Source organism: Chlamydotis macqueenii, chromosome 1 (assembly GCF_036417535.1).
Source record: "Chlamydotis macqueenii isolate bChlMac1 chromosome 1, bChlMac1.mat, whole genome shotgun sequence".
In the NCBI taxonomy this organism is placed as follows: domain Eukaryota; kingdom Metazoa; phylum Chordata; class Aves; order Otidiformes; family Otididae; genus Chlamydotis; species Chlamydotis macqueenii.
Window position 1 is genome coordinate 43503656 of NC_141556.1, and position 27579 is coordinate 43531234.

Below are 27579 nucleotides of genomic sequence, written 5' to 3' on the forward strand. Positions count from 1 at the left end.
ATATAAACACAAACAGACAATCCTACATTAGTAAGGAATTAAAATACTGACACATTAGTGTGCATCTTAGAGGGTTATACATGGTTATTACCATTTAGATTTTCACCTCCCTGAACTAATTGCCTTTGACAGAAGGAAATTCAAGTCCTTTTCTCCAAAAAAGAATGGTGTGGGTATCAGGCATCTCTGATGATACTGAGTTAAGATTAATCAGAATAATAATTGATTTGGTATGCTTTTTGTAAAAAAAACCTAACAGCTACATAAATGTTATTAATATTTGTCACACTATGCAATTATCTTCTAGGTTTTAATTCTGAAGTGGCTTGCTTTGTTTTATTTTTCCTTATTTTATTGACATATAGAAGAAATTGGTCTGGTTTAATTAAAGACTCAATTGAATTAATTAATGGGCTTTTTCTTTGACTTGATATATGTAGTTATAACATTGCGTCTATTTTTAACGGGTAAAGGTCTGTAGCCCAGCTCTGTTGAATGATCTTAGTAATCCCTAATGTTTCAATTAATAAACTCATCATATTCAATGTGGGAGTGGACTAATGCAACATACAGCATATCTTGGCAGTCAGAAACTCTAGGATGATAGCTTGTGCTTGTACTGAAATTTCAGAACTGAGACCTATTATATTTTGAAATTTATAGGTTACGGGATTTTATGCATGAGTCTCACAAGCATTGTACCATGAAGAACAGTGCATTAGAATGAGAGTGGTATTCATTTAACAAATGTAATTTCTGTGGCATCCCCTCTTATATTTGGATACTGTGCATGTGCTTTGTGGGAGGCAAGATATTGAAAAGGAAGGCAAATGACTAAATGCAATAAGAATGTTCCTTTTGATACATCTTTTTTTTCGTGACTTGCATCCTATAATGAGCATCACATAGTAGAGAAGTCTGGCCCAGTACAGTAGCAGCATGAAGATCTTGCTGAGTATAGCTGCCTTTCCATAATTTCTTTACAATAGGGAATTTTGTCTGATTTAAAAAAAGCAGTAAGGTATAGTGGTTTTGGCTTGGATAGAGTTAATTTTCTTCATGTAGTTACTATGGTGATACAATTTGAATTTGTGACGAAAACAGTGTTGATAACACAAGTGCCAGCAAAACACTTTTTTGGGACTAGGATGGCTCCTCTTCTGATTCTTTTTTGTTCTGCATGATGTCAAACTCTTGAATATTGATGGAAACCATAAATTATAGCTCTCTCCTGCTTTTGCTCAAGTCATAGGCAAAATTTCTGTTAATAAGTAGGGAAAAACATTCAGTGATTTAGAATAAAGAGTTTTTTTCAGGTAAATTGTCTCACCACTTCTTTAAAAATGATCATTTTGTGGCAAGCTTGCAGGCTTCATGTGCATATGACCTCCAACATAATTTCCATATAAAAACTAATTATTTTCATGCAGTTTTCTTCAGAAGTTAGTCTTTAACTTCTTGCTGAGCCAAATCTCATTATTATGAGAATTTATTCCCTCTTGGAATATTAATATTTGAAAGGAGCTATCTTAGGGGTGTCAGTCTTTTCACTGTAATGATTAAAAGCTTTCACAAAACTTACACATTTTGTTTATTACTCACAAGGTGAGGTTTTAGAAGTATCCTGCTCTTGATTATTTAAGTAGAATATAGTGACAAAGACAGATGCTGTTGTATCTGGATGTATTCCTGGGAGCCTTACCAGCCCAGCAGAAGTAGCTCTAGGGGTTTGCAGCAGGGCACGGTTAGGCCAGCACTGTTTCGGCAGTGGTACCAGCCAAAGCTTTTGTCACTGTTACATTGGCATGAGCTTTTGAATGATCATGTGGTGAACCAGACTGGAAAAATCGGCTTGTTATTACTCAGCTGAATGATTTCACTTAGGATGGCATGATAAACGGGGCAGTATGGGACAGAAGCAAGTGGTTTGTGGGAGAGGATGTACTAGACAACTGTTTAAGCAATATTACTGCCAAAAGTTGCATTACAGTCTTGTAACTTGAAATCTTTCTGAGGGAGAATTGCCTTGTAGATCTTCAAGTAGCTTCAGTGTCTATTTGGGGAATAATATTAAAGTTGCTCTGTTGATCTTTCAAAGTATAGAAATAAGGACATGCAAAAGACTAAATACCATAAAAAAGCAGCCCAGATTACTTTCTTGTACTGGTCATTTTGTCATTATAGCTACCCACACTTTTTTTGTGCTCACTTTGTATCTGTTGTATTCTGGGTGGCAAGCAAAGAATAAAGGAATACATTGAACAGACAGATACAGACCTACTCCAACATAATACAGCATTGAGCTGTAGTTTCAAATTTAGTTGATTCCCGGTATGGTGAAATATTTAAGACGATACATGATGTCAACTAAGACTTAAATTTTGTAGGTTATGCAGGAGGATTTTTCTTATTCTATTTGATTTTTCTTCTCTCAGGTCTTGGTGAAGGACCCTATATTTTGGCAAGTTATGGACAGAATGACACAATTATAGGAGCTAACATATCCAGTAGAAGGATATTTCCCCTACCTAGAACCGGAGCATATGGAAATGTATTTTTCAGTTTCATGATAACTCCAGGTCTTTTCAAAGATAAAGATTTAAGTAAGTGTTCTCAAAAATTTTGCTAATGGCAATACATAGTCTTCAAACTATATGAATGATTTTTGCTGCATCTTCTAAATCTCCTAAAATAGTCTAGATATTTTTAGTTACTGGAATAAGTGAGGGTGAAGTGGCCAATTTCAAAACTGAGGAGGAATACTGATTTTTTTTTTTTTTTTAAATATTGGGAAATGTCACTGCCAGCTTTAAAGCTGACTTTTCAAAGATTGTTTTAGAAATATATTGCAAAATGCAAGTGAATAGAATTCACTTGTGAAAAAAAAAATAATTTGTATAAATGGAAACCAGAAGATTTTGCACATGTATCTAACAAGTATCAAGACTGAAGGTTAATGCAGGATATTTTTTGCCTTCAGTAAAATCACTTCTACTTTATCTTTATTTCTTTTTTTGTGACTTTCAGTGGCCTATAAAATGTGCAACTTAGAACAACTAGTCTGTCTCCTGCATTGTTAGTAAGCAGCATCTCCATACAATGTAGAAGGAAGTTTTTTAAGTGAACAGCTATTCCTAAGCTCTGTTTTTCACTTATCAGAGACCGATCCAAATTATACAACCAAAAATAAATATGTTTAAATATTTTTTCCTTCTGTATGTTTTTTCCTTTCTTCACATGTATTGAGTTTGTGCCAATTAAGTCAACACAGATTTTGTCATTGCTTTCTCACAGAATTTAATTTGTTGAGAAAATCCCAAACCCTCTAAAATCAACATAGAAGAAGGGCTGTCTTCACAGCAAAATTTGAGACTACACTCACAAAGAGCTGACAACTTTGCAGTGGACAAATTAGGTTTTTAGATATGATTTTGAAATGAGAAAGTACACAGAACAGAAGAATTCAATTCTCCAACCGATGTAAAATGGAAAACTACTTATTATATCTGTGCAGTACATAAGTAGTTTTGATATCTATGAGGAATGAGATAGTATTCATCTGTATTAAAGACACTTCAAGATTTTATTTAAGTTGAAAACCAAATATGAAGTCAGTCTTCCTCTAAGTTTTTAAATTTTCAGAGAATTTTCTTTCTTACTATATTGCTGGATATGACTGTATATAAAAACAGTCTGACCTTAAGGTGAAGTCAAGCATGTTCTTACAATATTTGTGTGATGTTATTTTCTAATGAAATTTTGGTATAGCTGAACTGTCAGGCATTTGTCCAAATTTGAGAAAAAACTGCCAATTTGAGCAAGTCCCAGTTTGAGACTGCTTATGAATAATTTTGAAGGCTGGTAGGAGTAGGCTGAATGTAGTTTGACCTAACTGATGAGCTTTCTGGTGGCTTTGGATTATGTGATCATTAGAAGTCTTCTTTAGACCCTGCATTTCTAACTTTTTTTTTGTGTTACATAAAACTGATTTTTTTTTTTTAATTAAAAGCAGATGTTTAAAAGGAGCCACTTAAGAGCCAACATATAGATTTAATCTCACCTTTAAGTTGTTTTCTGTTAAAATCTTACTATTATTTCTTTTTTTTTTCTTCTGTGGAAGCTCTCTCTCTTGTTTCCTTTGAATCTGCTGAAAGACCAAACTACTTTCTGTACGTACATGACAATGAAACCGTTGGGTTAGAACAGTGGCAGGCAAGTGCCTCTTTTTGGAGACGAGCCACCTTCTTCCATCACCAAGGCCTCTGGAGTCCAGGGCTCAGTGCATTCGAACTGCACAGTAAAAAAGGCTTTTTCATCATCCTCACCTCATCCAATGTTAAAGTGGCAAAGTATGATGATTCAGAAGAATTCAAACATCTGAGTAGCTTTAGTATTGAAGGTAAATTTTGCGTAATCCCCAGCAATGTTTTTTTTTTCCTGCTCGCCTTCAGAGCACTTGTCTTTCATCAGTAATGGGAACAAATATTTTTTATCCTATTTTTAATTACTATTCTGTCTTTGTCTTCATTTTGCCTCCAAATGCTGTTATTTTCTAATTTTTGCAGATATAATGAACAGTTTATCTTTGAACTACACTTTAATTGTTTTACTCAAAGAGATGCATTTTAATGTCTTGATAGTGAGCTGTTCTTTTAAATGAATAGGGTAATTGTTTTGCTTCTGTGACCAACAGTATCTTCACTATGTTTCACTGTTTTTTAAGGTTTTTAAACAGAACATATTGTAAAAGTGAGTAGTTGTTTGTATCTTTGAAGCTTTAGTGTCTTTTATCTTGATTGAATTTTAAATACTTGAAACTGAAAATAAACAAAATCTCAACTACTTGAAAGTTCTCAAGAATTTACCTGGTTTTAATTTTCTCACTTTTCAGAAAATCTCAATGTACATTATAGAAAAGGCTATAAATTTATAGTTTATTGACTACAGAATAAGTAAATAATACCTTTTCCTTCTTTCTCAGAACTCAGTGCGTCTGTGCCTTATAGAAGGATGTGTGAATGGCGGTACGAATCTTGTGCTAACCCTTGTGTTAAAACATGTAGTGACCCTGAAGCAATAGCATGTAAATTCCTTCCTCCGTAAGTAAAATTAAGCTCGTATTGCTACCGTATTGCTTTTTGTAATATGCATACTATATGCTTTATGAAAATTGCTGCAGCTGCAATATCCATTCATTTTTACTCATCCAGATTTCCGTAGCACTTTCATGAGCAACTCTCACAAGTCATGTGAAAACATTTGTAACAAGCCTCCTATTTCCCACAGTATATATTCCTGTTAACATGCGATCCTTCAACACAAGAATAAGGGGGTTTGTTATTAGCCCAGGGGATTAGATTCTGGTATTGGTTAAGTAGAATTCTGTTAAATTAAATGAAGGCTATTCCCATCTACGGATTTATATTCACATCCTAAACCAGCTGTAAATGACTACCTGTTTCTGGTGCTTACACGACAGACCAAAAACTGTAGGAATCGTACAGGTGGACTACGCCCTCTCCTGTAAGAGGAGGGAACTTTATGCTAAGAGATGCTCATCGGCATGAGGTGAGGGATTTCACACGGCTGATGTTATCTTGTTATTAGTAACAAGATTTCCTGTCTCCACGGGTCTCCCCTGGCATCTATGGAACCACAACTAACTAAAAGGAAAAACGCCTAAAACCTCAAGGCATAAAATCTGGTGGAAAAGAAATGATATTTTGACTTTCAGACTACCTTCTTAGGCATATGCAGTTTACAATTAGGAATATTACTAATATTATTAATTTTATCTGTTGATATTCTTACCTTTTCCATATGGGCACATTGATTGATAATGTCATGATTTTCTTGTTTAAAATCCCCCCAAAATAACAAAGTAAGGGAATATACAGACTTGTCTGCACTCTCCTACACTGAAAGTGCACAAGAATGAGACTTTCTGTGAAGTCAGTCTAAATATTTTAATGTCTCAAATGAACATATCTGGGTAGAACAATGGTCTTGTGCAGAAGTTTTTTGTCCTGGAAAAAGGAAAACCTTTCTGTTTAGAGATCTGAACTTCCACCTGTTTGTGGAAGCAGAATGGTCCAAAGCTATCATGTTCGTCAGCTTATGCAAAGAATCAGTTATAAACAATTTAGAAACAGAATGGTGTTGTTCAATGTCTTTTTGACCTTAAAATACCTCAAAATGCTGTGTTCACCATTGCACTGGAAAGTTCTGAGAACTCTGATGGGTAAGACATTCAAATGTTTCATTTTGACAAAGTAAAACAATTTAAAATTAATTAATATTTTTACTGTGGCTTCAGAATTAACTATACAATATTTTAAAGGGTTGAAGGATGCTTGCCATACTGTCCCAAAAACATGATCCTTGATGAGGTCACCCTTAAATGTGTTTATCCAGAAGATTGTAAGTATATTTTATTATATTGGTTTAATCTAATAAATCATTCTAGAGATCCCAGGAAAGGCTTTAATCAAATGTACATTGTTGTTTCTTTATTAAATGCTTTACCAGAACATCTTTCTGTTGAAGAATCTCTCTGGGCCATAGACTCGATTCCCAGTCATCCAAAATACCTCTTGTACAGCCAAACAAGACATATCTGAAGTTGAATTCTTTCATTTCTCAAATAGTGTGTTAAATTTACTAATCACTATATACTAATTACTAATACTAATTACTATATACTGCTAGTATACATGCATTTAAGAGAGAGATCCCAAATGGAAGAAATACTGCTGTGGTGAAAAGTTCAGATTTTTCAGTTAATGATGAGCCACCATTAATAAATTCAGTGCAACTATTTCATAACTTCTGGTGTGTGAAGATACCACATTATTTGCTTATTTGGGAGATACAGTATTCTTTTAACATAGCAACTACATTTTAGAACTCTTATTTTATTTTATTAGTTTTGAATAAAATATATTACGCTTGCTAGTTGCTAGAACAAAGTTATCTCATATAATATACTACCTTCCAAAGATATATTTATTCCAAATCTTTTAGTATTTTAGATTTACTGAATTTTCCATAGAATTCTCTTGTTGCTTCCAAACTGCTATGCAAAATCAAAGTTTTCACTAATAATAAAAAATTAGCTACTTCAGTTGCGAAGAAAATTAGAAAACTTCTTGAGTCAGTCACCTTGAACCGCTGGCAAGTTACCTTCTCAGCAAAATGATGCTTTGATTTGCTAATAGTTAAATGGGACTTGAGCAGAGATAGATGTTGCTGTTTTTCTTTACCAATAATCCATAAAAGACAGTGAAACATGCATTTTTCCTTTTAGGTATACCTGTGACACCTGCAGAATCAGCAATTGGAACAAAACCTTCATTGTTAATCTCTCACCCGGGTGCTACCACAGAGAGACTTCTTCAGACACCTCCTTTATTTGTTACTTCAGAGACTGAGGCAACTCGTACGGATGTGACAGGCAAAATAACCATGAAGGCAAACACAACTTTAAGGGGAATGAATATGTCAGCACAGTCTGTTACAGACTTTTATTCATTGGAAGCATCTAATGCAGTCACCTATTCAACATTTTCATTACCAAGTACAGTGGAGCCTTCTGATGTACTTCACAGCACAGCCAGCCCTACTGTCCTTTCCAAACTCATCTCCTCAGCAGATTTTCCAATTGCTCTTCAAGCCCCAGCAGTCACATCACATACTGTCAGTTCTTCTGCATCTATAACTTTACCTTTTACAACAGCAACTCCAAGAACCCTGCTCAGTCCAAGTCCTATTCCAACACCTTCTGCATTAACACCCACTTCCTTAGTGATAGTACCACTTGAAACATCAACCACTCAGCTAGGAACTGTTCCCCCTACCTCAGCGTTAACCACTTTAACGTCCAAGCCATCTTTTGTCATTTCTGAGCTGCCTTCAGGGACTGGGAATAGTAGGAGTCCTTCAGCAAGTCATTCTAAGGGAGCAGCAGTATCCTCTGAAGTGTCTTTTTCTGCTTTGCTGGCTGGCAGAGCAACTTTCACAAGACCTGTATTTCTTCTAGGTTCACGACTGACACTAAGTGCATCTACTTCTCCTATGTCTACTTTGTCTGTTAGGACTAGGTCTGGTATTGGTCAAACTGAAGTTCACCCAACACCCATTCCTGCACTGACTTCAACTGCTCCTCAGATTCCTATGACTACTAGATTTGCTAGCTTTGCAGCAAGTTTTCCTCAATTAGTCAGAGTTTCACATTTTGAAACAGCAAAACCCTTGCCTAAAACTTCTCTAATATCATTAAATGAAAGTTCTTTAGCTAGTTTTTCTCCAAAGCCATTTTTATCTTCGGTGGAAATTTCAGCGACTGTTCCCAAGCAGACATCGCCATTAACAAAAGGCAGTATTTCTGCTGCTCTGCCCATAATGACTGTATCTTCACCCCAAGTTGCTTCTCAAATCCCTATAAACACTTCTTCAAGGCCTTCTGTAACACGCACAGTACCTGTACCAGTGCGTTCTCTGATCACCTCCCTCAAGCCCAAAGCTATGGCAGATGTCACTATTGCCTCTGAAAGTCTTTATAAAGCACCTTCTGCTGCTTCCACTTTTCGAGTCAATCCAACAATCTCTGGTATGTCTATAGCAAGTAAAGCCTCAACAGAAAATAAATACATAATCCACACTGACTCATTTTCAGTGTCATCCATTTCTAAAAAGCCAGTGAAATCCATTAGGTCTACAGTCTTCCCTCTTAGGACACTGGTATTACCTCTAAATGCTACATTAATAACCACTTCAGAAATTACCAAGTACCCAAGCAGTTCACATGCAGAATTGAAAACTGACCCTGTGACACAGAGTTCAGCCACTTTCATTCCTAAAGATCTTTCTCTTACAATGTCATCATCTTTATTTACAAACTTGTTATCAACATCAGTACCATCTAATGTGACATCTCATACTACAAGTTCTTCATTCATTCCCATAGTCAGTAGGACATCATCATTAACACAAAATATAACTGCTACACAAACATCAGCTTCATCTCTAGATACAAAAAGAACTTCAGAAAGTCCAGTTATAGATTTTACAACATCATCTGTAGATTTTTCTACATTCACTTTAAACATAAGCCCTTCTACCAGCCTTTCAGCAGCACTAAAAACATCCATTGTAATGCCCTCTTTACTAATGCCTACAGCTCCTGAAGCCACTTTAGAAATCGAGTCCAGTAGGGTCTCTGTGTCTTCACCTTCTCCTAAGACCACTCGTATCTCTACTGTTTCTCTAGGAAAACAGAGTTCTTCGTTGAGTTCTTCAGAAGAAGAAGGAACAATATCAGCCCTATCAGCTGGAATCATCACTCAGTCCACTACACCAATGATCACAAACACAACAGCGAATGCTACATCCTTAAAAACACCTTATATTTTTGCAAAAATACGACCTAGCTCTTCAGCTAGTTTATTAATTGCTTCTGGCACTACTGTAGCCTCTAGGATTACTGCAAAAACCACTGATTCTTCTGTTGCTGATTTGGCGTTTTATATGGCTTCAGCTTCAGTTCCTACCACCATAGAAACACCCATGCATGTGTCACATAAAACTTTATTTACATCTGCAGCAATTCAAGCTTCACAGAGCACTAAAGAAACTCCAAAAATTATTATAATGAAAACAACTGGTACTGCAAGTCCATTATCACAGATGAAGAGTACCTCATTTACAGCTTCAGAAGTTAAGCATGCAACCCCATTTGAAAGAACTGTGGATGTTTTAGAAAGTAGCCAGACTTCACATGAGCAAAGAAATGCTACCAAGACAAAGTCAACCACAACTGAGATATCTTCCCTGCCTTATTTGACAGTATCTGCAGTTCAGGGTTTGCCTTTTTCAAGAAATACAACCTCAGTTAAAAAAATCTCACTTTCTGGAGTCCTGGGTGTAACAACATCAGATTGGTCCAAAATCACACCAGAGAAAACCATTAAACCTTATTCCAGTTTAACAGAACCCACAGAACTGCAGACCAGAACTGTAATAGATTTATCTCATTCTGGTGGAATGGCTCTGCCTTCCTCTTCAGAGCCTCTGGGAACACAAACTTCTCTGGCAAGCACAGAACTAATGACAGCTACAGCTGACAAGGCTTCCTTTGGTACAATGATGCATACACTGATGTCTACATCTTCCCAATGTGTGGTATGATTGGTTTTACTTGCACCCATGTGTTAAAATATATATAGTCCGTTCTGTTATGCTATGTATGTAATACCGGAGATTTTAAATATCTCCTATTTTTGTTTTTATTTGTATATTTTAAAATACTCAGCTATTCTTAGAGAATTGTTGTATCACTGCTCTTATGCTGCCCTGGTATATTCTGCAACTTGGATGTATTGCTCTGGAAAAAAATGGCTTTTAAAGCTATATGCTGATTCTACATAGTGGAATGTATTTCTGAGGGGCAGAAAAAGTCATAATCCATGGAATTTGGGGGTTTCTGCATAATCTTACCATCTTTCTTTTTTCCATTTGTTTTCCATAAGGTTTTTCTTTGTCACAGAGTTTAAAATGATGGGAATGCATGATCCTGCATTTCTTAAAATACTTCAGGTTATTAATGAATATAAGATGTAGCCTCAATGTATAATGCTTTACCTAGAGTATTCCACCAAAGCTAGATGGAACAGGAAAGGTGTGGGTGAATGGACATGCATCATCGTCACCTGTTACAATCACAAAAAATCAATTCATTCCAAAACAATTGATGGGTCACATGTAGATATGCTGATTCTGTCTCAGAGTAGAGTGATGAGCAAGTGATTGCTTGAACTTCATAAGGGCAATGAATGTAAAGTTAATTCTGGTTGTTTTTTCCTTATATGACAGCCAAGATACCTTGAACCTGTTGACAAGTGTAGCCAGTATGTATGTGTTAATACGGGTTGGATGTTATACAACATTTCAAGGAACTGCCCTAAGGATGTGCAGAAGCCAGACTGTGGTTTTCGAGGAATGCCAGTTCAAGTTAACACTGATAGTTGTTGCCCAGAATGGGAATGTCCCTGTAAGTCACTGTTTTATTTTAAAATATCACATAGAGCCTCAATCTGTAAATTTCAAGTAATAAGTTAAGTTATTAAAGTGGAAATATGAAGTTTAATGCTGGAATGAATTTTAAAGAACTGTTTATCAGCAAACCAGAATGAAATATACTGAATATTTTGGTATATTTGAATTAACATTCAAGAGAGTAAAAATATTTTGTTTTGAATGAAAACATTGAAATGAAATCTGCAACATGAACATCAACATCAACATTTTCCAGCTGAGACTTTTCAGAATTTCTATCAGTAGAAATGTTGAGATTTCAACATTTTCTGAAAGACAGAACCCTTAAATTTCAGTTAGCTCTAACTGCAGTTTTTACTCACCCTTAGAAACTGCAGAAACTGGCAGATGACTCTCTGCCAAGGGAACAAAAAGGCCAAAGAGAAGTCATATTAAAAACCTTGCAGCATTACTGAAACCAATACTTTTAAATATTTGTCCCAAGATAGAACAGATCAGTCTTTTGTTATAAGTATCTCAAAAATATGTATATTTTAATGCATATATTTTATCTCATAATGTACAAATTCATTGACTTTCCTGTAAAACATTGACCTAAGTGAAAATTTTCACCAATTTAAACTTTCTTCCCTACCCTGGGCACATAGAAGTAGGTTAAGGTATTTCCACTGAGTAGCATAAGATGCTTGCTTCTGCTTAAGGTTCAGCATACTATTCGCAGAACAAGTTCATCAATGTATATATGAAACAAATATTTTTGAAAAGTTTGAAAGTTTTCAGAAATGCCCTGTATTCAGTTTTGTGGTAACTTCATTAAATTACAGTTGTTTTTTAGGTCAATGTTCTGTACTGTCTGAACTGAGTGTTATTACATTTGATGGAAACAACATAGCCCTCTCTAATATGGCTTCCTACATTTTAGTCAAGTTACCAGGAGAAATGATTGTTGCTCATATTGAAAAATGTCCTGCTAATCAGGTAAGAGGCTTGCATTTCTGCAATAATTGTAATAGTTTCTTGAATTTTGATGTTATAGGTATGAAATTCTGCAGAAATGTATCACTTAAAACTTTCAGATAAAAGCCACACCCATTGAAAAATGGGAAGTTATTTCATTTTCAAGGAGCATGCTTAATCACGCTGTCTAGATAAAAAAATTTTATCTCAGGTTAAATAGTAATTGCTGTATTATGTTACAAAGAAAATCAAATGTAGGTTCTTTTTAAATTATCAGAGGTGACCTAACTTCTGAATCTGCATGTCTCCTTTTAGGCCCTCCACCCACAAACCTTCCTGAGGCCTTGAATTTATACTTTACAATATGGTCAAAATACTAAAATATTTTGAATAGTCAAAAAATATATTGTAGTTATTTTAGGAAGGTATTAATGAGTTTGAGATTAGTGTGTTGAGTTGTTCTTTGTAGTTGTCTAACTCTCTGCATTGCCTGCAGAGGGGATCCAGCCACTTCAGTTTCAGACTGCCAGTTTAGGTCAGATGAGTCTCGTCTGTAGAGTCTGTACATACAGTTCCTTCGCATTGTCCCTAGTCCTAATTTATGCAGCCCTTGAAGAACTGGCTTGTATTTCCATCTTTGGTTTGTGGATAAACAAGTTCCATATTTTTTGAAAGGGCTTTGCAGCATATGCTGAATCTCATGATGCTCTCAATGTTAAAGCTGCTTTGTTAAAAGCTAGCTGAGGTATAGTATATACAAGCTGTAATCTTGGGCAGAAAGATGCCTTAGTAAAGCAGCAGTTTTATCAAAGTTAGGATAGGGGATTCTATTGGCATGACCATTGTATTTCTATGTATTTTTAATTCAAGCTGTTCAAGTCATTGTGTTATCTTTTCTGTATTATTTTCCATATAAACCCCTTTGATTCAAATCTTTAACAAGTAAAGCAAGTTTCTAAAAATAGTTTATAGAAAGGTGCACTACATTAGCTGGGAAATGTGTGTTTTCTATTATTTATAAGGAACATATTAAATTAATTTAATTATAAAGCTGATTGTAGAAACTTCAAACACAAAGAAAACAATCAAATTATTTCTGCCTAATAAGAATGCTGCTGATTATCATTGCACTTCTAATCTATTTTTAATATTTTCCAGAGTGCAAATTCAATAAGAAAACTAGTGAGTACTTTTTTCTTTTACTAATTATAAAATATATTAATATTACATGTACTGAAAAAATTCCCTATAGCACTGGTACAGAATTAGAAAAAACAATAATAACTAAACTTGTTTGTCACTTTTCTTTCAAGGTTCCCCCTGCAAGCACTTCAGGGCTCTGTTTTAAGAAATTAAATGTAACAACACGCACGCATAAATTACTTATCAATCGTTTAGCAAGAAAAGTAAGTATGTATCACCAGTATACCAGCATGTGTACACTTAAAAGATAGCTGGAGAGCTATTCTGTTGTAGAATGCAATAGATCAGACCTATAAAGAATGTACTACAGGATTAGGATTACTTTTGCAGTTCAGATTCCCAGTAATCCATGGTATAATACAAGCAAAAAATATAAATTTCTGATACCATGCTTCACTTACATGTCATTTATCCAAAATGACTCTTCAAAGTTTTTTTTGATATTTTAAAGAAGCTGCAAAAGCATCTGTACTTGAGACTACATTTCCAGAAAACCTAGAACTGAACAGAAATGTTCCAATATGTGATAAATACTTAAGTTGCCTTTCCTGCTAGTCAGTAACCGGTTGGAATAGATAACTTTGAATAACTGGGATGAGTTTTTCAGTTTGTTTTGTTTTATCATATGATATGTGATAAACAAAATATATTGCTTCCTTAATTAGAAAAGCCATATCATTATTCCTTCTCATGCCTACTTCATTGGCAGTTATAGGAAACAGCACTGGTGGGAAGCTCTGTGATTTGAGTACTGTGACTGTTACTGTCTGTGGCAGAGGCTGTAAAAATATCTTTTGTTATAAAAGGTAAAGACATATAAAATACATCTTCGCAATCTGTTTTTATCCCTAAAATGCATTTGATTTATTTTAGGTAGCAGTGGATTCTGTGATTCAATCATTACCATTTTCAAAAGAAGGACTGAGTATTCAGGATACTGGTGCAATGTATGTCGTTAATACTCCAGCTGGTATTACCATCAAGTGGGCTCATGTTACAGGCATCATAGATATACAGTATGGATTATACTCTAACACATCGATGAAGACAGAAGGACTATGTGGTGAGGCTATGGTGGCAATTTTTTTCTTATGTAATAATTTCCCATTTAAAATTTTGACCTCCCTTTTGTGTCTGTGACCTGTTGTCCCTATAGCTCTCCTTGTGATCCCATTGATTACACTGACAATCGTATCTGAAGTGGGCATATGACATTTTATTAATTAATAATAATAAATCAATAATTCTGTTTGAAAGCTCTGCTTGCTAATAAATTAGTTTGCAGAGCAAGTAATGATCAATACATTGTATCTAATTAACTTTTAAAAAATATACTCATCTCTGCCTGTGTTTAAGAATATTGTTGAAGTCAAGTAAAGAAAAGGGGAAAATTTTCAATGGAGAAGTGCCTGCTGAAGAAGTTTAGGTAGTGACAGTACATTTCAGTGATTATGGGAGGAAAGAATAACTGTCAGATTTTAGCAGTGGCAGCTTATCGCTATGCAAATACTGGTAAGAGGTGTAAAGGTCCAAGTCCCCTGAGGATAATGAATCCAAAGGTTAGATCTAGGGTCTTAAGGCTAGATCTGGGGTCCAAAACTGTGCTGAGATGTCTCAGACTTAAATTACAATGATAGTAAATTTAGCATGTTTCAGGCTTCCCTGATAGCCTTTTAATAACTGCCAGTATGAATTATATGAAAAAGCATAAACAAGTATTTTAGAGTTACTTTAATTCTATCATAAATGTTCATTTTCTGGTGCATTGTAATTTTACAGAATCTACTCCATATTGAACAGGAAAATGAACTTTTTGTAATATTTTAAACTATTTTTAGTTTTGAAAGAAAACAAAACAATTAAGGTATGGTTTAAATATACATATAAACAAATTAAGTGTTTAAAATCAATTGCTATATTCTGCTTGAACAAAAGGAAAGTTCTCCTAGATCTAGTGAGAGAAGGTGAATGCTCATCCTGGCACATACTACATCTGTTCCTAGCATCAGCCATCTTCTCTATGCACACTGAAAAAGATTGAGATGCGATGAGGTCAAATGTAGGAAGGATTATAGAGTAGTTACTCTTTGTGTCATGAAAAGACACAAAAAGGAAGACCATGAAGACAAATCCAACCTCTGCTGTAAAGTGTTGCTCTACCTGGTATTTTTCAGTAAAGTCTGAAGTCTCCTTCCGCATTCTTAGTGCTTCTTTCCTATTGTCTGCCGTTTGTTCCTGTCTGGGATTCTCCTATCCTCTTCCTCTCATACTGAAAAAAAAATAAATCTGTGACTATGTGGTAAATTGTCTTTATTTTTAAAGCTGTATTGATTACTCAGTTCTGTAGTATGGCAAAGTGTAATGCCAGCACAGTTTGTGGGATAGCATTAGGATAGCAGCAAGCGCATAGGTGTTAAGCTGAAAAGTGGTGCTACTGTTAACTGCTTCTTATCATGGTAATACAATCTTCCATGTTTCCCATGGATGTCATTGCTATTCAGTAGAATGAGATCAGAATCTGTTGCCATGTCAGTGAATTTACTACACTCAATAGCACATTTCGGTAGCAGTTTCTCTCAAAAGTTGATTAATTGTTGGGAAAAGTATCATTACGTATATCGTATGATCTGCTTGTTTTACTAAGCCATTGAGCTGACAACTAAAATCACAAATAGAAAGTTGGAATTACAGTAGACGTATACCTGCTTTCATTTATAAATTCAGAAGACTGAGTCTCATGGGTGAGCTTGATGCACTGTCTTACCTTAACAAGTGCTCTTTTCTTTCCCAAAGGAAGTAATGTGGCATGTTTGTTTGTGCTTGAATGTGGTGCTCTGTTTCCAGGGGTGTGTAATGGAGACCCTACTGATGACTTGGAAGTGCAAAACAGGACCATAATTAGAAATATGGAGGAAATTGAAATGTTCATTAAGAGTTGGGAAATTGAGAAATCACTTGATGTAACAACCAGGAGGCCAGTAAGAAACTGTACTGAAGACAACTGCACATACTGTATGGAACTGTTAAACAGAAGCATTTTCATCCCTTGTCACAAGAAAGTGAGTATGAAGATCAGAGAAATTCCAGGTGTAAATTAAACAAAAGATGTGCACTTAAGAAAAGAGAGACATATGCACATTTTTTATTTTGCTTATTTTCATGATCTGACCACTGTATGGGTAGTTTTACTACTGTTGGCTTTAATACTTTTGTCACGTCCATTGCAAACACACATCTATCTCAATCCCTATGCTATTACGCTGTTTCTTAAATTATTGAGTAGGCAAAGCTCAAGCAAATGACACCAGATCATCCTCTCAACACAAATGCATTCCAAAAGACTTATTTTTAATAAATTCTTGACATGGGTCACTAGAATGGAAAGCCTCATGATTCTATTGCATACAACAGCAACTCATGCAGTCTAAGACTGATTGGACTAAAGAAATTCACAGTTAAATATATTTTTACATAGTCACTATTACACTGACAATTTGGTAGCATTTCTTACAGAAATTATTATCATTTGTTTCTGGACACTGTACTTTCTAATGGGGATATAGCTGTAGCATACAGATTACCACTAGAGATGTGTAGTGCAGCAGAGCTGCTTCCTAGAATGGGAAGTGAGGAATCCCCAAATCTCTGAGGTCTGACATGCTTTTCCCATTTAAGTCAAAATAAAATGGATCATTTACTCAAGTGGCCCTTTCTTTCTCAGAGATAGATGTGTCCAGATTCCTGATTCACTTCTTACTGTTCTGCCTTTCCACCCTTGGTTTGCATTGTGTTACTCTTTGGTTTTCATCACAGACAAGTGATGTTAAAGGTACTGCAGGCAGCTGAGCCTCCTTCCATCAGACTCCCAAGACCTTTCCTCACTTTCCAGGTAGAAAAAAATTGAGGGAAATCTTCTGAAAGGGAGGGTTTAAATATATTTTTTTTTAATATTAATAGATATTTGCCACAGAAACTTAATGGGAGGTAAGCAGTTTGGAATCAAGAAGGGAGAGTAGCACCAGTGGGTAGCAGGATGCTTTTCATAGTTGTATTAACATATCTCATTTAAAAGTAATTAAAGAGAATCTGAATAGTCAGATTCCTACTTCAAATATGTTGCCAGGAGACCTCTCATAGCCTCAGATACAATGCAATTGCATTTTTTCCTGCTTTATAGCAACACCTGACACAACATCAAAATTGCCAAGCACTTGGTTCATCCATTATTAAATTTGTTTTCTTTCATATACCTGATGATAGCAGAGCCAGAGTGGATGGAGTGTATTGTACACTTCACAGGCATGAAGCAACTGGACAAGGATAGGTAACAGAATCATCAGTCATGAACTTTATGGCAGAAGTGAGCAACTGCTTGAAGATTTGCTAAGACCACAGGGAGAGCTGGGCTACAGCACAGTATTGAACAGGCAGAATGAAACAAAATCTGACTTCTTTTGCCTTGTTACAAGCTTACACAAATAAAACCAACAGAAAGAAGTTGGACCACCTGCATTTAGATGCAGTAACATAGGCTATCAGGTCTTATAGACAGAAAAAGAGCACTCAGTAATAATTCATTCACATTAGGAATTTATGAAGGTACAGCAGCAATATTTAGCTGAGATTGTTGATTTTTATCTGACAGAACTATACTGCAAAAGTTCTTGTAAGGAGTGTGACAATCTCATTAGAACTGTGTTCTGTGCCTAATAATGAGCATAAAAAAATTCTAGCAGTTTAAGTTTTGCAGAATGAGTGTTCTGAAAAAAATGGTATTTTTTACTTTAGACACTGCTTGTCATTTTTTCTCTTGCACCTATATTGTTTCTTGTAAATAATGGTTTGTTTTAATTATAGAAAGCTCTTCTATTTGTTAATTCTCAATTACAATGTGTTCCTAGGTGTCACCACAGGAGTTTTGTGAGAAGATGTGGATCAACAGTACTTATTTTTGGAATTACGAGTGTGATGCACTTTCTGCATATGCGGCTTTATGCAACAAGCACAACATCTGCATTAAATGGAGGACATCTGATTACTGTTGTAAGCAGATAGCCATGTTCTATACCTCAATGTGGCTTTATACTGCTGCAACGTTTAGTGAAGAGTTCATTTTTTTTTTCTGTTATTGGAAGTACCATCTCATTCTATCACAGCATTAGTAAATCATGGGTATAAGTTCTTAAGATGTATTGTTTTAGTCAAAGTGTCATGAATCAATTTTAATCTTGATTGAATGAGTTGCTTACCTAAGAGTACTGTTAAAAGTATAAATGCATGCTTCCTATGATATATTCACTTGTCCTTACTACCTGCTTATCCAATGAAATGCTGACAGAATAACAGCAGCACTCAGTGTCCTCTTTCTATGACTTGCAGCATTGAGTTGTCCTGAGGGCAAGGAATATCAGCCTTGTGTGCAACCCTGCGAAGCCAAGACATGCTTGAATAAATGGTTCTATGAAGATTCTCCCTGTTCCTATTTAAGGGAAGACTGTGTGTGTAAAAATGGCACTATTCTGCACAGAACAGACTCTGACCTCTGTATACCAGAAGAAAAATGTAGTAAGTGCAGCGCAACAGAGTGGTTTTGCAGATATGCTAATAGTAACCGCAGCTCAGTGTAAGTGATGTTTAAGTTCTGTGTTGGTCCTCAGTAAGTGTGAATCTGGTACAGCTCCCTTCAACAGAGCCCAGCTTTATCTCTAGCTACAGCAGTCTGTGTTTTCAGTTCACTTGGATTCAAGACACAATGCTGATCTACTTCTGTCGAGAAAAAAAATGAAGATCATTCTTCCGTAGCACCAAGGCTTTCTTTCCTGGAGTACTCAGGGAGTACTCAGGGAGGAGTCCCTTGCACTCAGTATTTATTTTCAGTCATAGCGAAGCATTTGTTTATCTGAGGGTTTTAAGGTCATAATCTTTTCTTGTATTCCTTGATCAAAATGCTCCACAGCATTCTTATTTTATGCAATTCATAGTTGCATGCATGAAATCTGTGCTCTTTACTTGTTGAAAGGATATAATGTTTTTTGTTTCAGCATGTACAGATAACACAGGACAACCCCGCTCTGCTGGGGAGATATGGAATGGGTCTATGAGAGGCTGTTGCATGTACAGCTGTTTAGAAAATGGAAGCATTGTTGCTGTAGAACCTGAATGCAATGAGGATCCACCACCAGTCTGTGAAAAGGAAGGGGAAGTTATTATCCACGTCATTGAAGAGAGAGCTTGCTGTCCAAAGAAAGTTTGTGGTATGTACCACACTTGTTTTCAGTAACAGAAGTATAAGATAAGTGCATGACATTCACTGGCAGATGACAATCTGTAGACAGGGTTCAAGGTAACATTTTTCAGAGATGATTGTTAGGTACACGTGGCTGGTTGGGCCAGCAAATCAAGGTTCTTTCCTTTGTAAGAACTGACTCACTGAAATAATTTTTTTTTTTCTTAGAAGTCCACTAGTGAAACAAAACTTCTGTTAAAAATTAATTTTTAAGCTCTTGGGTGGAATTTAAAAAGAAATTGATAAAGACTCAATGATAGAATTACCTCAGTAACTGGGGCAGTCATCACAGCCTGCTTGCTTTTCTTATTAGTGCTTTGGTGTTCAAGAGCAGTATCCTCTGACCTACTGCTGTTTCCCAGAAGCTGTATTCTGTGAGTTGGTCACTGAATACTAATATTCTGTCTAGCAATGGTTATTAGAAAAAGGAATAAGCTTATTGTTCCTAAAACATTAAGCAAAAGATACTTATTTCTTCATAATATCTTAAAGAAAAATGAGAACAAATGGTCCCATTGGCATGGTGCTTTTGCTCATTAGTTACATACTGTAACCAACACTGTTTTGTCAATTTGTTTAGGGAATATTTTCACTGGAACATTTTAGTTGGCTTCATGTGTAGGAAGCAGAGCAAGTAAATACCTGTTTTAAGATGGATATAACTGTGCTTGCACAGTGTCATATGAATGGAGCTATACCGCCCTGGGTTGAGCTCGGAGGTCTACATGATGACATGGAGTGCACTTTAAGCTCCTCTTAGTTTGTGGATCTCTGTTCTAGATGGTATAAATATCTTGAACCATAGGACTTGCATTTGTATCTATACAAATATGTCAAAATTGATTCTTTTTTATCCCGCAGAATGTAACATGTCATTGTGTGACACCATCACTCCAACATGCAAACCCAATGAAAAATTAGTGGTAGGCTACCACCCCCTGTCCTGCTGTCCACAGTACCGATGTGGTAAGGGAAATACACACACACAGTTACTGGGGCATTTTCCATGCTTTTATTATGTGTCGTAAGAAAATCTGCCTTACTAATTGTTTCAGTTTTTAACAGAATGGGACTCTGTAAGTTGTACCAAGCAATGATGGTGGTGTTTTCATGCTCTCCAATATTTTTTTTTGTGTTTGTGTTTTGTGTCACTTTCGAGTTACAATCAGTTTGGGGTAATTTCTTTTACTAAGGAGATGACAAATATATTTTAAAAAATCTTTTTAGTATTGTTCCCGTGACTCTTTTAAAAATACTGTTTATTTCACATCACAACAGAATGTGATCCTTCAGTTTGTTTCAATGCTTCCCAGCTGGACTGCAGAGAAGATCAATTTATTGTTGAAGCAAAACAGGAAGATCCCTGTTGTTTCTCTTATCTCTGTGGTAAGAAGCCTCTAATATTTTTGTGGATAACTAAGGAATAGTTAAGTATTTACAAAAACAGTCTGTAGTTCTAAACCTAATAACTTAAGCCAGGAATTCTGGGAGAAGTCAGTAGGACTTTACATAGGTCAGGCTGAGTGGAGCATGAATTTTTCTTAGGTTTTGGATCTTTTACTGCCAATAAAATTTTGAACATCATACTTGAACTATTTCTATGTTTTTATAATTGAATGTGGATCTATAAAAGCTCTGTTATCCATGTAACAAACATAATATGTCTTGTTATATAGTCTATTAAATAGAATTCACATGTGCTAACTTTTTAGTATTTAAAACTTTGTAAATGTTTGATTTTTTTTTTTTAATTTAGTTTGTGAATCCTGTATTGAGCCTGTTCCCTTGTGTAATGAAGGGGAAATTCTCACTGTAGACCTTAATACCATACATTACTGCTGTCCTCATTACTACTGTGGTAAGTGTAACTGTTGTCAGTTTAATATGTTATCAAATTTAGTAAAAAAGACAGTGTATATGTGTGGAGATTTTTTTTTATTCTTTGTTTAGGGTGGGCTTCAGATAGAGATTAGAGATCTAAACGAGAGTGTCTGCATTTGAGGTGGGTTCGAAGTTCTTGGTGTACTCAGTGGTGGTCTAACCAACTCAGTCAGTGGAGTCTGGAGAGGTTATTTAGTTCACCAGACAGTACTTTCAGCTACTTTCAGGGTGATCTAAATACCAATATATTAACGTGGAACTGAATCCCGTCCTTGGAGTATAAATATACAATTGTGCATACGTTAAAACACCTGATTAAAACAGCTTCCATCTTGTACCATTCATTAGTGTTTAGGCAGTTTCTTTGCACTGTTGGCTTTTAGGGGAAAGAGTAGGCCCAGGGTTTCAAATACTGCTGGGTTGAGTACTATTCAAACAACGAGCAGCCAGAAGATAAAACATCTGCAGTGTAACATAGTCACTTTGTTAGCCTTATGAAACACAGAAATTGTGTTGTATGTTCTTAACAATTGTCTATAATCATAACTGTGTAATGGAGTATTCCTGCATTAACTCTTGTCCTATTACAATCTTTGGCTAGTTTCAATTAGTTAAATTGTCTTCCAGTAAGTTTGGAGCTTAGTGATTTTTACTTCAGGTGCTTCCACATTTTGGTCTTTTCCTAGTACTTGCACCCAGGTGAAAGGTTCTGCAAAGACTTTTGTCATGTTTCTCCTAACTTTTAGCAACTAGAAAGCTAGTATGTGATCCTTTTTCGGAGTCCCCATAAGCCTCCTCTGACAAGACAGGCAACTATTCTCCTACTAGAGTCATCCCAGGATTGCAGTTGCTCCCTCTTATCTTACAGAAATGTGCTTTACAACAAAGCTGAGATGACAAAACCCCACATTTTTTCAAAAGCTGTGATTTTAGTTTTCTTTGGTACTTGTTATCAGTTTGAGTCACTCTGAAGTAGGAAGAATATTAAATAATTGCTGTGTGATGTTTTCTGAAAATTTAGACTTGTTCTAAGGCAACAAGGCCTCTTGTCTCGGCATGCAAGCTGTGGAAGGCACAAGCAGGGACTGTAAGGATGAAGAACTGCCCATTGTACTCAAAGAGCAGGTTCGGGAACATCTGAGGAACTTGAAGGTGTACAAGTCCATGGGACCTGATGAGATCCATCTGCAGGTCCTGAGGGAACTGGTGGATGAAGTTGCCAAGCCACTGGCCATTGTATTTGAGAAGTCATGGCAGTCTGGTGAGGTCCCCGATGACTGGAAGAGAGGGAACATAACTCTCATTTTTAAAAAGGGGAACAAGGAGGACCCAGGCAACTACAGGCTGGTCAGCCTCACCTCTGTGCCTGGCCAGGTGATGGAGCAGATTCTCCTGGAAACCATGCTAAGGCACATGGAGAGCAAGGAGGTTGTTGGTGACAGCCAACATGGCTTCACCAAGGGCAGATTGTGCCTGACCAATTTGGTGGCCTTCTATGACGGGGTGACAGCATTGGTGGACAAGGGACAAGTAACGGATATCATCTACCTGGACTTGTGCAAAGCTTTTGACACTGTCCCGCATGACATCCTTCTCTCTAAACTAGAGGGGCATGGGTTTGATGGATGGAACACTCGGTGGATAAGGAGTTGGCTGGATGGCCGCACTCAGAGAGTGGTGGTCAATGGCTCGATGTCCAAGTGGAGACCGGTCACAAGTGGTGTCCCTCAGGGGTCTGTGTTGGGCCCGGCCCTGTTCAACATCTTTGTCGGCGACATGGACAGTGGGATACAGCGCACCCTCAGCAAGTTCGCCGATGACACCAAGCTGTATGGTGCCGTCGATACACTGGAAGGGAGGGATGCCATCCAGAGGGACCTGGACAGGCTGGAGAGGTGGGCCTGTGCCAACCTCATGAAGTTCAACCAGGCCAAGTGCAAGGTCCTGCACCTGGGTCATGGCAATCCCAGGCACAAATACAGGCTGGGCAGAGAATGGGTGGAGAGCAGCCCTGAGGAGAAGGACTTGGGAGTGCTGGTCAACGAGAAGCTCAAATGAGCCGGCAATGTGCTCTTGTGGCCCAGAAGGCCAACCGCATCCTGGGCTGCATCAAGAGGAGCGTGGCCAGCAGGTCAAGGGAGGTGATTCTCTCCCTCTACTCTGCCCTGGTGAGACCCCACCTGGAGTACTGCATCCAGTTCTGGAGCCCCCAACATAAGAAGGACACGGACCAGCTGGAGAAGGTCCAGAGGAGGGCCACGAAGATGATAAGAGGGCTGGAGCACCTATGAGGACAGGCTGAGAGAGTTGGGGCTGTTCAGCCTGGAGAAGGGGAGACCTGATAGCGGTCTTCCAGTACCTCAAGGGGGCCTAGAAGAAAGATGGGGAGAGGCTGTTCAGTAGGGCCTGTTGTGATAGGACGAGAGGTAATGGTTTTAAAATAGAGGGAGGTAGATTTAGATTGGATATTAGGAAAAAAATTTTTTACAATGCGAGTTGTAGAACACTGGAACAGGTTGCCCAGAGAGGTGGTTGATGCCCCATCCCTGGAAGCATTCAAGGCCAGGCTGGATGAGGCTCTGAGCAACCTGATCTGGTTGGGCATGTCCCTGCTTCTTGCAGGGGGGTTGGACTAGATGACCTTTGAAGGTCCCTTCAACCCTAACCATTCTGTGATTCTATGATTCTATGAACTAAAAGCACTTTTGAAAATCTTGGTTTATTTTTCAGTTCCAAGTATAACCGAGATGCTTAAGAAATACAATAAAAGTGTATAAAAATGTGATTATTTTTAGAATATTTTATCAAAACAAGTATAAGCTGGAAAATTCAAAGGAAATCTGAGTAAATTCTCATCTCTGCCTTTTCCTCTCATTTAGTTTGTGATGAAAGTCTTTGTTCTGAGCCTCCTATGAATTGCATAGATGATATGACACTTGTGAAGGAAAAAATACCCGGGCAGTGTTGTCCAGAATGGCACTGTGGTAATTATTACTTTATTCCTTAATCACTGCTGTTAACAAAAGCTAACAATTCGCTAACTGACTAATACGCTTTTCTTGTTCTCTTGTCAGAATGTAGCTGTGAAAACACTACTATGCTGACCTGTAAGTTGGTAAGCACTGCCCTTCAGATATTTTTATTAATAGTGTTCAACTCTCTTACTCCTCCCTTTCCATTCCCTGTTTCAATTAGTTGTAAAAGGTGATAAGGCTGAACAAGGATGGGCTTGGACTCTGCCTCCCAGTCCCCAGCTCAATCATGTAACTCCATCAAGTTTTTGCACAGTGTTGTCAACTACTCCCTGGGGAAATTTCACTTTGTGTGTTTTCAGATGTCAAAAGAAGAAAAGCAACTGTAATATTATTCTGTTCAATGTTGACTTGAAACAATATGCTGGAAGTTTTTGTCTATTTAATTAATTCCTAATTGTTTTTTAAAATTAATGAGAAATGATCATATGTATCATCTGGAGAGTTGTGTTATTTTGTTAATCATTTATGCTTTTGATTAAAATAATTTAACATTACTGAATTTAGCTGGTATGAGAAGTCATAAATATTTTGCTCCTCACATACTTTCTCATAATAGGGACTGTGATTGGAAAATAGTTGTAAGTTAATGTTTAAACTCCCGTTATTACCGTAGTGATGGGGATATTCTCCCTATTAAACGCGTGTAGCTTGTCCTTCTTGTCCCCTTCTATGAAGACTGCATAATGTGAAGTCTAAACAGGAGTTGCAAATCTGAATACTTTTCACCTCTCCTTTGTAAGAAAACTCAGAGAAGGCAGTCTTTTGCTAATGTGTTTATTGTTGAAATAACTTTGTATCTCAGGAAAAATTGCTGTTTAGCCACTTTACTGTTTATATGCATTCCTAGAGAAAATGAAGTGCTTTGCTCCTGTTTAAAGAGATAAATGCATTGAATGACTCTGAATGTGCTACTGTTTCTTCGGTACATTGCAATTTTTCTCTTTTATGAAAGCAGGAGGGGAAGTGATGAAAGTAATATTTTACATTTTTAGAGAGAAACTGTCTGTTTAGCACTACATTTAATCATGCATGACTTTGTAAACTCTTGTATCTTTTTATATTCAGGGAGAAGTGAAAAAAATTGATAGTAGCATTTCCAGCGCTTGTGGATGCACTCACTACATTTGTGGTAACTTTTTCATATTCCTATCTGTTTTATTTTGGTTTTCAGTAAAAAGCACATGCAAAGAAAGCAGAAATAGGACCATAATAACCTTCTCAAATGTAACCACTCCGTTATCCTGATTTTATGAGTGCCTACCTAGTTATGTAATTATGCTGTCTTTTCTGAATATGATGCTTTGTCTGCTAACCCACCCATTTTGTTTTTATCTAGCGGGGCATAAGAGTGTCGTAAAGCTGCCCATGCTTTCAGAGACAGGCACTGCCTCTCTGGTGAGAGGCAGATAGGAAGCAGGGTGTGAACCTTGGCTGAGTGTGAGTGGTGGGACTGCTTCTAGTCCACTACTGAGCACAAACAAGATGACATCTCACACCACAGCAACAGATCTGTCCAGCCAGCATGAGGATAGGTGCCTGGTCTTGAGATTGGACCTCTGCTCCCTCCTCTCACTCAGCTGCCCCATGTAGATAAGATTTCAGCAGTACTAATCCTGACTGCAGCCCAGGCTAAACTGCTTCTGGGAGCAAAGCACACACTTACAGTACAGCTTGAGCATATTACTGTCCCACAGGTCATTGTAGACATACTATTTTAATTGCCAGAAAGGCTACATTTTGTGATGTAGAGAATAATACATATAATGTACTTAGTACAATGTCAAATATTAGGACTTTTTAAAAAAGAACAACAGATTTGTATTTTTTTTTTAAACTTCCATAGAGGCAACACTATCAATTTTAGGCAGTTTTCCATGTTGTAACGTTTTCTTAAGCTGAATTATACCTCCTCCCCTTCTTGTTTGGTAATTAAAACCACAAACCAATCAAATCTAAAAGTTAGAAAACTTTTTCAGAGCACAGGAATTTGCTCTACTTTTGTCTTCATAGTGATTCTGTTAATTTGCTTGATGATTTATTCTTTCCTCTGGTAACATTTATTTATTTTTGCATTAGAGAAGGATGATGTGTGCATTTTCCAAGAGGTCACAGTACTGAATCCTGGACAGTCAGTGATTCAGTACTTGGATGGAGACCTTTGTTACACTGTACAGTGTTTACAAGAAAAAGATCAGAACACAGGATACAATGCCATGCATTTTACAGTGATGAACTGTTCCCAGCAATGTGAAGCTGTGAGTATTCTTAAAATACAGGAATGACACAATTTGTGAGCACAACTGTACAATTAGGATAAAAGTCAAAGTGACGACTTTTGCTAGTTCTGTTTGCTCAGCAAGAACTTGAGAACTTAACAGTGATTATGTGTATCTTGTGTCTCTAGAATTATTTTGAGAGGCATCTTTCTAGCAGCATATGTAAACATATCTACCCATCCATCCCTGTATAGTTTCTCTTGGTATTTTTCGTTTCAGAAATCAACAAATTTTCATATATGTATATATGAAGTATGTTTAAAAAATACTTGTTTTTTTTTTTTTTTACTTTTTTTTTCTTTCCTTTCCTTCCAGCATCAAATATACATGCCTTCCTCCAGTCACCATACTTGTTGTGGTAGCTGTCAAAACGTGTCCTGCTCTTTTCATACTGAGAATGGAACACTAATTGTGTATGAGGTAAGTGCCTCTGGACAGAGATAGAAAAGAACTATAACGACATGATAAACAGGTGTCTGACAGCCACTTCTTAGTTAACTCATGCTGTGAGTCTTGTTTCATGCCTCATTACTGCTGGTTATGCACTTAGGGACTATTTATGGTATATGATAGGAAAAAAAGTATATTTATTTAAAATCCTGCCATTTCATACTAGGTAAATACTTGAATATTTCATTTTATTGGTTATAATATTTTCTGCAAAGATATGCAAATATCATGATTCACCTAAGTCTGGATATGCTCTAAGTGCAGGGTAGGGTTCAAATTTTAACTCTTAGCCATATACTGGGATTGAGATGAGTTGGGAGCTTCTGAGTCCACATCAGGACTCCAATGTGCCCCTCTTCCCAGGGCCATTCTTCTCATTCTGGTTTCTACAGAAAGGAAGCGTGCAAACAGAAGCACTGGGGTTCAGGATCCTGATGGT

At 36.8% G+C, this 27579-nt stretch overlaps 1 protein-coding gene across 1 annotated transcript in view; it reads left to right on the forward strand.

The window, feature by feature from the left end:
* OTOGL (otogelin like) overlaps positions 1–27579 on the forward strand; it is a 93779-nt gene that overhangs the window by 56861 nt on the left and 9339 nt on the right. The window contains exons 32-54 of the mRNA XM_086740978.1: positions 2436–2603; positions 4121–4399; positions 4982–5099; positions 6341–6420; positions 7307–7576; positions 9269–10179; positions 10870–11047; positions 11888–12030; positions 13168–13191; positions 13323–13415; positions 14086–14275; positions 16057–16271; positions 18114–18255; positions 18592–18777; positions 19254–19466; positions 20360–20464; positions 20777–20884; positions 21255–21356; positions 24259–24363; positions 24454–24494; positions 25480–25543; positions 26491–26669; positions 27006–27110. Coding sequence (XP_086597104.1) covers positions 2436–2603; positions 4121–4399; positions 4982–5099; positions 6341–6420; positions 7307–7576; positions 9269–10179; positions 10870–11047; positions 11888–12030; positions 13168–13191; positions 13323–13415; positions 14086–14275; positions 16057–16271; positions 18114–18255; positions 18592–18777; positions 19254–19466; positions 20360–20464; positions 20777–20884; positions 21255–21356; positions 24259–24363; positions 24454–24494; positions 25480–25543; positions 26491–26669; positions 27006–27110 — 4019 coding nt within the window. The remainder of the gene's footprint in view (positions 1–2435; positions 2604–4120; positions 4400–4981; positions 5100–6340; positions 6421–7306; positions 7577–9268; positions 10180–10869; positions 11048–11887; positions 12031–13167; positions 13192–13322; positions 13416–14085; positions 14276–16056; positions 16272–18113; positions 18256–18591; positions 18778–19253; positions 19467–20359; positions 20465–20776; positions 20885–21254; positions 21357–24258; positions 24364–24453; positions 24495–25479; positions 25544–26490; positions 26670–27005; positions 27111–27579) is intronic.